At 33.1% G+C, this 14,032-nt stretch overlaps 2 protein-coding genes across 2 annotated transcripts; one reads left to right on the plus strand and one right to left on the minus strand.

Annotated features, from left to right (window-relative positions):
* Positions 1–1,769: 1,769 nt before the first annotated feature.
* LOC125221216 (protein FAR1-RELATED SEQUENCE 5-like) lies at positions 1,770–3,017 on the minus strand. The gene has a single exon (XM_048123344.1). The coding sequence runs from the start codon at positions 3,015–3,017 to the stop codon at positions 1,770–1,772; it is 1,248 nt and encodes a 415-aa protein (XP_047979301.1).
* Positions 3,018–3,051: 34 nt separating this feature from the next.
* On the plus strand, positions 3,052–4,299 carry LOC125221217 (protein FAR1-RELATED SEQUENCE 5-like). Its single transcript, XM_048123345.1, has one exon. It carries the CDS (start codon positions 3,052–3,054, stop codon positions 4,297–4,299), a length of 1,248 nt encoding a protein of 415 aa, XP_047979302.1.
* The last annotated feature ends 9,733 nt before the right edge of the window (positions 4,300–14,032 follow it).

Here is a 14,032-nt window from a genome sequence, read left to right on the forward strand (position 1 = left end):
CCTGTTTTTTACAACATACCTATGTGTAAGAATAGTATAAATTTTGAAAAATGAACTGATGGTATATGTTCATTATAAAGCATGTTTACTTCACTATATGTTCACTATAGTGAATTATTTATATCCAGATTTGACTTGTCTCATCTTTCAGCTGTATACAGTTGTACAACGGCCTGATGGGGCGGACATCAACACCACAATTGATAGATTCTGTAGCAATCTAGAAGATGAGATTAAAAAAATTCCGTATTTCAAGTGGGTCGACGTAGATTTGGTAAATATTGAATATAAAAGATTCTTTGTTATATTCACTGTTGTTTTTAAATTATGGTAGCATACCTGAAACTGTGGTAAGTATACATGATATATAGTGAAGTATTTTGTGATTACAGTGAACTAGAATACTCTTTACAGTGAACTACCTCTGATATTCATGATAATATATTGCAGAGAATGTATTTTTGTCATTATTTGACAAAAATGGGTTATCACGTGCAATGCAAATCAATAAAGGATGTTACCATAAAGAGGCTAAAAATGTCTTGGAGAACAACATCAAATGCAGAAGATTGTGGAGTTTTTTTGATGAGACATATGGAATGTTATTATGGTGAGCGGGAACAAGATTGGAAATGTGGATTATCTACAAGGAGCAAGGGAATACTCCAAAGACTAAGAGCAAAGTATTGCAGCGCATTAATGTTGTCAGAAATAAACCATGAGTCATTAAAAAACATGGTAACAACATCAAAGCATTATAAAGAATGTGAGAAAAACATGGACATAGATGTGGAAAACATGATTGTAAACTTCAAGCGTTCATGAACTATTGTACAAAACTTCATTTAAATTCAATAGTTAGTTCCTATTTACTGTCGAGCTATTTACTTCACTATATGCACAATATAGTTCACTATATGCACAATATACTTCACTATATACACAATGCACATCATTGGAGTGAAGTAAAACAAAGCTAGAGTGAAGTATTACAGTGTTAGAGTGAAGTGTCTGTTTATCCATGCTTGTAGTGCTCTGTAATTCCATTTCAGTGAAGTAAAACATGGTAAGAGTGAAGTAAAACATGGTTAGACTGAAGTAAAACATGGTTAGAGTGAAGTGTCTCATCTATGATTGTAGTGCTTTGTTTTTCCATTTCAGTGAAGTAAACCATGGTAAGAGTGAAGTAAAACAAGGCTAGAGTGAAGTATTCCAGTGTTAGAGTGAAGTGTCTGTCATCTATGATTGTAGTGCTCTGTAATTCCATTTCAGTGAAGTAAAACATGGTTAGAGTGAAGTAAAACAAGGCTAGAGTGAAGTGTCTGTCATCTATGATTGTAGTGCTTTGATTTTCGATTGCAGTGAAGTAAAACATGGTAAGAGTGAAGTAAAACATGGTTAGAGTGAAGTAAAACATGGTTAGAGTGAAGTGTCTCATCTATGATTGCAGTGCTTTGTTTTTCCATTTCAGTGATGTAAAACAAGGCTAGAGTGAAGTATTCCAATGTTAGAGTGAAGTATTTGTCATCTATTCTTGTTTATTACACGATAATCAATATTACATCACTATAAATGAACCAAAACATGTAATAAGCGAACTAAAGACTTGTAAGCAGTAAAACGAACACAAATAAAATTGAATTTATTCGCAATTGAGCTTAACATAAAAACAAAGTTTGAATTGAGATAAAAATCACTCAAAAGTGTAATAAAAATGAGTCATTGGTGCTCTAAAAAGGCTACAAAGTGAACTGTTTCTTTCCAAATACTCACTGCCTCTGTTTTGCCTTCTCATTCACCTTTTTGCAGTTCCTGGAATCATGGTGTCCAATCACATGACAATTTCCACACTTTCGGCCTGGTTTCATTGCTAACTTCATTGCCGACTCCTTCTTGGATTTTCTCCTACTACCACTTCCCTTTGTACTGACAACATTAGGAGGATGAACTTCAATAATGTTTGGAACTTGTGAGCCATAGAAATTCTCAATCAATGCTCTCTTCTCTGTCGAAGACAGAACAACACTTCCGAGAAGCTGCTTCTTACCTTCTTCAATAATTGCAGTAAATGCATTGATTTGGTCAATGTTCCCTTCAATACTTTGTGCTATTTCAAAGAATAATGCATACAAGTTTTTAAATGCAATCTTCTTCTCGTCCACAACAGAGAGTATTTCTTCATCATCACAAAAGCCTCCATGTATTGGCTTCACAAACTGTGACTTCAACCATCTCCATCCACGCAAATTCTCGGGTATCAACTTAACAAACTTATATTTCAACACACAAAGTATATGGCTGCACAATAGACCAAGTCTCTCAAACTTTTTACATCCACACAAATAGGTGTCATCGCCAATGGAGTAAGTCACTGTCCATGAGTTTGAATCCTTGTCATTTATGTTATATACTTCATTCTCTCTATTGGTAGACATTCCTAGAGTTGAACAAGACAAAGAGAAACATGCATAAACTATCTCCTCTTGAATTGCATTAAAAGCACTACCACTATATATTGTTGACGCATGTTTCTCAATTTCCAATTCTGTTCGCAATATAGGCACTTTTGTTGAATCATAGTATTCAAGCTTTGCGCTATTACTTCTCTGAGCCTCCAAAGCATGGTTATAGTTCATATAAAATAGCATAAGGTTAGCCCGACACTTTGAGTACCTTTTAAAGAAGCTATTCTGTGATTCAGACAAAGATGTTGTCTTTATCAACGAGCTCATCGGAAAATCACGGAAAAAGGCTGGAACCCAAAACTTTCTAGATGCAAACATTGATGAAAACCAGTCATTATTGGCCAGCCCATATCTTTCCATTATAGCATGCCAAGATTCTTCAAATGCATCAGGCTCTATCAACTCCGACCAAACACATGCATTCAATTCCTTCTTTAGTTCTTCACTACCAAGCATGTTCTTTGGCAATTTGTCAGCAACTTTATTCATTATATGCCACATGCACCACCTGTGTCTCGTACTAAGAAGAACCTCTGCAATAGCAACTTTCATTCCTAAGTCTTTCGTAACCGACCAAGATTTAGGAATGAAAGTTGCTATTGCAGAGGTTCTTCTTAGTACGAGACACAGGTGGTGCATGTGGCATATAATGAATAAAGTTGCTGACAAATTGCCAAAGAACATGCTTGGTAGTGAAGAACTAAAGAAGGAATTGAATGCATGTGTTTGGTCGGAGTTGATAGAGCCTGATGCATTTGAAGAATCTTGGCATGCTATAATGGAAAGATATGGGCTGGCCAATAATGACTGGTTTTCATCAATGTTTGCATCTAGAAAGTTTTGGGTTCCAGCCTTTTTCCGTGATTTTCCGATGAGCTCGTTGATAAAGACAACATCTTTGTCTGAATCACAGAATAGCTTCTTTAAAAGGTACTCAAAGTGTCGGGCTAACCTTATGCTATTTTATATGAACTATAACCATGCTTTGGAGGCTCAGAGAAGTAATAGCGCAAAGCTTGAATACTATGATTCAACAAAAGTGCCTATATTGCGAACAGAATTGGAAATTGAGAAACATGCGTCAACAATATATAGTGGTAGTGCTTTTAATGCAATTCAAGAGGAGATAGTTTATGCATGTTTCTCTTTGTCTTGTTCAACTCTAGGAATGTCTACCAATAGAGAGAATGAAGTATATAACATAAATGACAAGGATTCAAACTCATGGACAATGACTTACTCCATTGGCGATGACACCTATTTGTGTGGATGTAAAAAGTTTGAGAGACTTGGTCTATTGTGCAGCCATATACTTTGTGTGTTGAAATATAAGTTTGTTAAGTTGATACCCGAGAATTTGCGTGGATGGAGATGGTTGAAGTCACAGTTTGTGAAGCCAATACATGGAGGCTTTTGTGATGATGAAGAAATACTCTCTGTTGTGGACGAGAAGAAGATTGCATTTAAAAACTTGTATGCATTATTCTTTGAAATAGCACAAAGTATTGAAGGGAACATTGACCAAATCAATGCATTTACTGCAATTATTGAAGAAGGTAAGAAGCAGCTTCTCGGAAGTGTTGTTCTGTCTTCGACAGAGAAGAGAGCATTGATTGAGAATTTCTATGGCTCACAAGTTCCAAACATTATTGAAGTTCATCCTCCTAATGTTGTCAGTACAAAGGGAAGTGGTAGTAGGAGAAAATCCAAGAAGGAGTCGGCAATGAAGTTAGCAATGAAACCAGGCCGAAAGTGTGGAAATTGTCATGTGATTGGACACCATGATTCCAGGAACTGCAAAAAGGTGAATGAGAAGGCAAAACAGAGGCAGTGAGTATTTGGAAAGAAACAGTTCACTTTGTAGCCTTTTTAGAGCACCAATGACTCATTTTTATTACACTTTTGAGTGATTTTTATCTCAATTCAAACTTTGTTTTTATGTTAAGCTCAATTGCGAATAAATTCAATTTTATTTGTGTTCGTTTTACTGCTTACAAGTCTTTAGTTCGCTTATTACATGTTTTGGTTCATTTATAGTGATGTAATATTGATTATCGTGTAATAAACAAGAATAGATGACAAATACTTCACTCTAACATTGGAATACTTCACTCTAGCCTTGTTTTACATCACTGAAATGGAAAAACAAAGCATTACCATCATAGATGACAGACACTTCACTCTAACACTGGAATACTTCACTCTAGCCTTGTTTTACTTCACTCTTACCATGGTTTACTTCACTGAAATGGAAAAACAAAGCACTACAAGCATAGATGACAGACACTTCACTCTAACCATGTTTTACTTCACTGAAATGGAATTACAGAGCACTACAATCATAGATGACAGACACTTCACTCTAACACTGGAATACTTCACTCTAGCCTTGTTTTACTTCACTGAAATGGAAAAACAAAGCACTACAAGCATAGATGACAGACACTTCACTCTAACCATGTTTTACTTCACTCTAACCACGTTTTACTTCACTGAAATGGAATTACAGAGCACTACAATCATAAATGACAGACACTTCACTCAAACACTGGAATACTTCACTCTAACCATGTTTTACTTCACTGAAATGGAAAAACAAAGCACTGCAAGCATAGATGAGACACTTCACTCTAACCATGTTTTACTTCACTCTAACCATGTTGTACTTCACTCTAACCATGTTTTACTTCACTGAAATGGAATTACAGAGCACTACAAGCATGGATAAACAGACACTTCACTCTAACACTGTAATACTTCACTCTAGCTTTGTTTTACTTCACTCCAATGATGTGCATTGTGTATATAGTGAAGTATATTGTGCATATAGTGAACTATATTGTGCATATAGTGAAGTAAATAGCTCGACAGTAAATAGGAACTAACTATTGAATTTAAATGAAGTTTTGTACAATAGTTCATGAACGCTTGAAGTTTACAATCATGTTTTCCACATCTATGTCCATGTTTTTCTCACATTCTTTATAATGCTTTGATGTTGTTACCATGTTTTTTAATGACTCATGGTTTATTTCTGACAACATTAATGCGCTGCAATACTTTGCTCTTAGTCTTTGGAGTATTCCCTTGCTCCTTGTAGATAATCCACATTTCCAATCTTGTTCCCGCTCACCATAATAACATTCCATATGTCTCATCAAAAAAACTCCACAATCTTCTGCATTTGATGTTGTTCTCCAAGACATTTTTAGCCTCTTTATGGTAACATCCTTTATTGATTTGCATTGCACGTGATAACCCATTTTTGTCAAATAATGACAAAAATACATTCTCTGCAATATATTATCATGAATATCAGAGGTAGTTCACTGTAAAGAGTATTCTAGTTCACTGTAATCACAAAATACTTCACTATATATCATGTATACTTACCACAGTTTCAGGTATGCTACCATAATTGATTGTGATGTCCTCATCACTACCATTCTTTGAATTGTCAATCACCACTATGCTTTTAGTGCTAAATCTAAAGCATATGGTGTAGTAATGTTCCGCAGCACAAATTGGAAAGAACACCTACAAAGATGATAACAATTTCAGAATAAAAACAACAGTGAATATAACAAAGAATCTTTTATATTCAATATTTACCAAATCTACGTCGACCCACTTGAAATACGGAATTTGTTTAATCTCATCTTCTAGATTGCTACAGAATCTATCAATTGTGGTGTTGATGTCCGCCCCATCAGGCAGATGTTCATATGTTTGAATTTGCAGAATTCTCAAAACTAACTTTTATTCTAAAACTAAATCTAAATTAGAATGAGAAATCTAAATCATAAACTAGTAGAACAACTTGCATTTTGAAAAATCTTTCTGATTTGGATTCATTGTTCGACTATGGATGAAGGCGACGGCGATTGCAGACGCGATGGATGGAAACGGCGGCGATTGCAGGAACGAGAAGACGGCGACGATGGATGGAGACGACGGGAAGAACAGTGAAGGCGGGATCGATTGATTTGCGTAATTAAAATTGTTAACCTAATTTTATTAGAGAAATGTCCATTATACCCCCGCCTTGTATAGTGAAGTAAATTTGTGTTAGAGTGAACTGATTTCTCCTTTAAATTCGAAAATCACATGTGTTAAAACTAGCCCTTGATTTTCTTAATCTTGTGGCTGTGATTTGTTCTCTAGTTATATACTTAAGGGGCATTTGCCACATATCACTACTCTATATATATATATACTACTCACGTAGTCACACATTCACTAATTAATATATATTTTCATAATTATAAAGTCTAATGGAGTACATACCTATATTTATATACTTAATAAATACTAATCTTACGTATATGTACGTTGTACATTTCAATTATATAAGAAGATATCTCGTAATTTATTAAGTAACTCTTCTATAATTCTCAGTTGCTATCTAATAATAATAAAGATTATACAATTATACAAATTAATGTATGATTCGGGTTAGGATATCACATCGTGTCCGAGGGTAGCGTGTCGTGTTCGTGTTCGTATTTGGAGTTTTCTTAACGGGTCGTGTTCGTGTTTGTTGTTATCGTGTCGTGTCGTTATCGTGTCGGCACGATAACGACACAATATGCACGATTTGTCACCCCTAATACGAAGTGATCGAATCGATGGAGTTACAGTTTCACTATGAAAATGCGACAAATCCTAATCACAAAACATCTTTTGTTGTTACGTGGACAAAAACACTGAAAAGTTACCAATATCAATTGTCCTGATTTAATTAATCAAAAAGTATGCCATCATGTAGTTTGTCTTTATATCGTACTAGTATTTACACTTGTGCTATGCACAGGACATAAGAGTTTCAAATAATTGATACAAAATATAATAAATATATAGAAAATATGAATTCATTCAAAAAAAAAATTTACTACTCTCTAATGAATGAAATACATATAAAATTTTAATTTATAATCTAAATAGAGTAAAAATAATAATGTGACAATTCACATTATTCTTTATATTAAGAAGTTATACAAAATTTATAAGTTTGGATACAACATGTTTGGATCCTACTACAAAGTAATCACATTTTTTAAAAATTATATATTCATAATATTAACATAAAATAATTAATCACTCTTAATGTTCAATAACATAAAACCGGTTATGATAAAACAACATGATAATAATAAAATAGAGTAACTATCAATATGCAATTATGATCTCATATGGTTATTAATTTCAATGGTTATAACTTATTGTAGTAATATTTTATAAAACTGACTTTTTGCACTAAAACACACTACTACTATTCAAAAAGTAATGACTATGTTATCAATTAAAAAATCTGTTCTATAATCTCTACTATTACAACTTCTAATTCTATATAGTCACACCCCACGTGATAATTTTATGGTCAATCTTGGTCTTTTCAAAATTAAATTGAAGTGGCAAGGGACAATCGAATAAGTTTCTTCTATTAGACCATACGGAGTACTCTCTCCGTCGCAGATTTATAGTCACATTTTGCTATAAAACTTCGTCTCACCTTTATAGTCACATTTAGAACTTTCCATATTTGGACATAAAATTTTACCCCATTATTCACTAAAATTACACCCAAATGCCATTATCGACATTAAAATAAATCAAAACAAAAATAAAAAACAAAAAAGTCAAAAAGGAATCCACCTTCAACCAACTCACTTCATTTATTACACACTCCAGCATCTCACTCCACCATCTCATTTCATTTATTACACACTCCACCTCTCATTTCATTAATTACACACTCCACCAATTCCTTAAAACTCGTGTCATAACTAAATGTGACTATAAATCTGGGACGGAGGGAGTAGTATTTAGTATTACTCGTTTACGCTTAAAATCAATAAACATCTTCATTTTTTTATTAATGATGTTTTATTTTTATTCCATCAAAAAATACTCTTAATTTAGATATTTTGCTATTTTCACTCCAATAAAAAATTTAATTATTAATAAAAATAATAACCAATGAAACTAAAATTTAAACAATCTTGAAGCATGAACCAATCCACCCACCCCATTAATATGCAATAATAAACGCACAATTAATGAAAATAAAATTACAAATGCACACATTAACATTTCATTTCACACGCCTCCTTTATCCCTTCCTTCCCAATTATTCTTTCTGTAAATTTATCACAATTGCCCAAACGTAATCTTAGGCTTCAAAATTTTCTAAAAAATTGTCGTCAGATCGAGGTGGATCTTTTTCTTCCTCCCTCAAGGAACCACGCCGGCGGCCCAGCGCAATACTCTCCCCTTCCCTGCTCTCGATTACGCCTGCCTCCTCTCTCGACCGCCCTGCCTCGCCGGCCTTGAATCGCCGCCCGCACCACCTGCCTCCTCTCTCGACCTCCCTACCTCGCCGACAATCCTTCCACCGGCGTCTTGGCTTTGACTCAACTTTCTTCAAGATTTAATTTTTTGTTGTTGTAATACTCTTCTTTTAACTTGTAAATGGTGCTTATAGAGATGTAAATCTTGTTTGGAAATTCATTGCCTCTAATTGTATTGGACAATTATTTTGTCTAACAATTTATCTTCTTTTTCTTCCACTCAACCTCTTAGAATGACTATATAGGGATAGATACTACAAAACTTCTCGCATACGCCAATTGGGAATATGGAAAGGTCATCTCAAACTGTAGAAAATGTTTTCGGAACAATTTTTTATTTATCAGTCTATTACACATCATCTTTCATTTTCCCTCCAAAAAGGATATTAAAGTCTTTTCACCAAACTGTCACTTTAGATTAGTAAGATTTCATTATAACTATGAAAAATAAAATGCAAAGATTGTGAATACATCATCAGGACATCACAAAAATAAGTATTCTAATCTTGGGTGGGAAGTTTGGGCAACGAAAAGACCACAAGCAAACTGTATAAATTATTTAAAACAGAAAACAAATCGAAGACGATGACGTTATTTTAATTTAATAGTACTAAAATAAAATGAACTTGGTGGGCAATCACTTTAGCAATTATACAAAATGCTAACTGTACCCAAAAAGAAAAAAACGGTATATCAACTTGTTTTTATAAATATTCTTGAAACCGAGCGGAGTGACTTTTTAATTTTAAGTACCAACTGACTACGGATCTCCAAGGTGAGAAGGTATATAGGAAATTATGTATTTATTTCTTAAAAAGTAAAATATATTTCTCTAAAAAGTAGCACATTCCAATGAGAAAAGATAGTAGTACAAAATGCATTAAAAATATAAAGTGTAATACCTTTTTATATACCTTTTTCTTGGAGAAGGTTTTTTATGAAAAGAAGACAAATATGGTAGTTATAAGATTTTACCTCTCCATAGATACCTCTTCAAAATAGGAAAAGGTATAATACCTTCTCATATACTTCTTTCCTTGGAGAATGATTTTTCATGAGAAAAAGATAAATATGGTAATTATATTAGTTTACATCTCCATTTACCCTCTTCCCTTAGAGCAACTCCAAGGTGAGAACGTAAATAAAAAGGGTATATCATGTTTATACCTTCTCAAAAAGTGCAATATACCTTTCTAAAAATCAATCAACTCCAAAGATAAAAGGTATATAGAAAGGTATATCATTTAAAAAAAATAAAATAATAGTATAAAAGCATTAAAAAAACATAAAGTGTAATACCTTCTCAAATACCTTCCCCCTTGGAGAATGATTTTTTATGAAAAGAAGGTAAATATGGTGGTTATACGATTTTACCTCTCCATCAATGGTGAGGTAAAAATACCTCTTCAAAATGAAAAAAAAGGTATAATACCTTCTCAAATACCTCTCTCCTTGGAGAATATTTTTTCATGAAGAAGAAGTAAATATGGTAGTTATATTAGTTTACCTCTCTATTTACCTCTCTCTTTGGAGATGCTCTTAGAGATGCTCTAATACGCCACAAAATGAGTCAATTTTAATTAATTCTGGTAGACCGTAGCGTAGACCAGTTCTTGAACTTATATGAATGTGAACTAATCCACACTTGAATTTCATTATCCTTCCAATATTACATATTTCTGAAATCCATTATATATACTTCAATGTTGTTGCATATTTAGTCCTATTAGACCTAGAAAGTACATTCAAATATACCGCTAATGAATCTAATTAAGGACTGTTAGTATTTATCTATTTATGAAAAAATAGCTGTTCTGCCAAAAGTATGATTTTCAAATATGAAAGAGAATTTAGTTTGCCAAATCAAGAAATTAGGCCATCGCTTTATATTTGATAATAAAAGCCCTTTACTTTTTAGAGCATCCAGAGTGCTATGGATGTCCCACATACTAGCACCAGAACATTCCAAAAACACCTCATGTCACGTTATAAGGACATCAACAACGCAATAGTGGACAAACACTAGGACATCCCAACAAACAAATTCACAAATTCACAAATACGGAATTAAATTTCGACACGAATACAAAGGAAATGCAGCCATGTTATCTTGATCAGAAATGAAAGTAGAGAGAGAAACTCGTAAAAATAAGTGGTGCAAATGAAATGAAGTGCAATGAGCCGTATATATAGAGTATTAAAAAAATAAAAAATTCACGGACATCCGTGCGCTCGTCCGTCAGGGACCCACAGTGGTGGACGAGCGCGAGGATGATCGCAAAAAACGATGGACGAGCGCTCGTCCGCAAGGCGCTCGCCGCGCCTAATGGTGGACGAGCGCGACGGACGAGCGGCTCGCCGGTCGCTCATCCGCGAGCTCGTCCACCACTGTGGATGCTCTTAGGGTGTGTTTGAAGATAGGAACATTTAAAAGGTATTTACTTACCCAATTTAGTGTTTGAATTGCCATATAAATATTCTGTGTGGCCCATTCATAGGGCAAAGGCCCATTGTATTAGGGCAAGAGAAAGGTGTATTACTATTAACAAAAATTCAGCGATACAATAGCCTTCAGATTCAATACACTATAAAATGTCAGAGGATAGTTTTGGAATTTCACACTATAATGTGGTACTCCCTCCGTTCAAGAATAGGAGTCCTTGTTTACTTTTTTGCACTTGTTTTATAAAAATGATAAATAGATAAAGTGGAGAAATGGTAAAGTAAGAGAGATAATAATGTAGACAAGAATTCTCTCTTACTTTATAGAGTGAACTTCAAAAATAGTCTTTGGACTATGGGTTTATCGCGAAAATGGTCCCTGGACTTTAAAAATATCACCAGTAGTCCCTGGACTAAGGGTTAATATCAAAAACGGTCCTTTTGCACTGTTTCGAGACGAAAATGCCCTTTTGAGGGGTTTTGGGGGGTTTGGACAATTTGGTCTTTTTACACTTTTAACATTTTAAATCTGATATTATTTCAGTTATGTACTAAATCTGATATTATTTCAAAATTATCATTCTTCTTCCCTTTTGTCATCCTTCACTTTGTTTCTTTATTTCAATATTAGATTTAATTTATAAAATTAAATTTTAAATTTTGATTTTTAAATATCAATAAATTTTTTTAATTAAAACTATTAATTCATGGAAACTGTAAATATTGATTAAAACTATTAATTTTTATTATTTAATATAATATTCAGCTGAATTGAAGAAGTACAAAAAAATAATATTAATCATGATGGAAAAATAAGAGCTATTATATTTAGCCTTCGTTCGGTTGTTATAATTGCTTGTGATTGAATATTATGAAGTTGACTAAAAATTTTATATAGGAGTATTTTTGTTGAAATTTTCTAGTCATTTTGATTTTTTTCAAATTAATAAACGAAAATTATGGAGTATTAGTCTTACATTAGATGCATATTTATTTCAGAATAAATCGTGTTAAATGATCTATTTATGAATAAAGCTATTAAATATTGATTAAAACTAAGGCGTTGCCATATCTTATTGATTAAATATTAGACACTATCAAATATTTATTATGACTATTAATTTTTGTTATTTAATAATTTTTATAATTAAAAAAAAATTATTGATATTTAAAAACTGAAATTTAAAATTTAATTTTGTAACATTAATCTAATATTGAAATAAAGAAACAAAGTGAAGGATGACAAAAGGGAAGAAGAATGATAATTTTGAAATAATATCGATTTAGTACATAACTGGAATAATATCAGATTTAAAATGCTAAAATTGTAAAAAAGGTCAAACTGCCCAAACCCTCCCAAAACCCCTCAGAAGGGCATTTTCGTCCCGAAATAGTGTAAAAGGACCGTTTTTGATATTAACCCTTAGTCCATGGACTATTGGTGATATTTTTAAAGTCCAGGGACCATTTTCGAGATAAACTCATAGTCCAGGGACCATTTTTGAACTTCACTCTACTTTATAAAACAAGTGCAAAAAAAGTAAACGTAACTCCTATTCGTGGATAGAGAAAGTAGTATATAGCATATCAAACATATATTATTTAAGACTAAGATAATATATTATCAATTCAAATACCATAAATGGAATTAAAAAACCATGAAAAATATTGTTGCAAGATGATTATGCTCTTATATAAATAAAATATAAACTCCAGTTCAAACAAATCCCAAGTATAATGAATATTTGTTCCTGTGATAATATCATGCTCAAATAAGGCGATATATGTACAGACATCAATCTCATTTTCAGCACCATAAAAAACAAATTATAGATTCAGATAGTCAGAGGTGCATATAAATGTGTAGTAGCTAGTCGGGAGTTATTTAAACAGCGAACTTTTTATGCCATTTGTTGACTATAAAACGAAAATGAAGACTAGAGACATAGCAACTATTATTAACTTATTACCATAAGTAACATATAAATATGTGCTTATTCGACATACTTGGGTTGATGTGTGAAATAAATATTTATTTGATAGTACTATATCATTAATTTTGTAATGCCTTTGATTGTATAAATATCGATGTTAAATCTAGAGTACCAAAGAGGATCCAAGGATGTATCATTAACTATAGCCTATAGGATGATATAGATGGCCACAAAAGTCAAGTTCACCTATTTCATGTAGTACCAAATTTTTTCATACAATCGGAGACCAATTATGTAGTACTCCTTTGCTAGCATTTATTGGGCATCCGTGCTAGCATTTATTGGGCATCCGCATCGCGTCTCGATGCGGTCCCTATCTCGTCTCAGCGAGACGAGACCGCATCGAGACGGCGATGCGGCATGCATCTCGTCCCGAAGAGACGAGCCGTCTCGTCGCGTGTCGCGTCCCGAAGAGGCCGGCCTCGAGCTGGCGAGACACGCTCCTTGGCGACGTGGCGTGCTTCGGTTCGTGCGTGACGCCCACTCGCCGGCCCACTAGTGGGCGTCGTTTATATCCGTTTAAAATGTTTTTTTTTTGTTTTTTTTTAAATTAGGAAAATTTAAAATTAAAATAAATTAAAATATTGTAATTTTTAATTTTTGTATTTTTCAATATTGTAATAAAAATAAAAAATTAAAAAATTAAAATTAAAATTAAATATATTCCATAGGATTTCAATTATGTATTTTTCGTATTTTCGGATGTTGTAATTTTTGTGGTTTTTAATGATTTAATGAATTATTAGTATTAATTTAATATTTCAATGAAATATTAATTGAA

This window comes from Salvia hispanica, chromosome 4 (genome assembly GCF_023119035.1).
Source record: "Salvia hispanica cultivar TCC Black 2014 chromosome 4, UniMelb_Shisp_WGS_1.0, whole genome shotgun sequence".
NCBI classification, from domain to species: Eukaryota; Viridiplantae; Streptophyta; class Magnoliopsida; order Lamiales; family Lamiaceae; genus Salvia; species Salvia hispanica.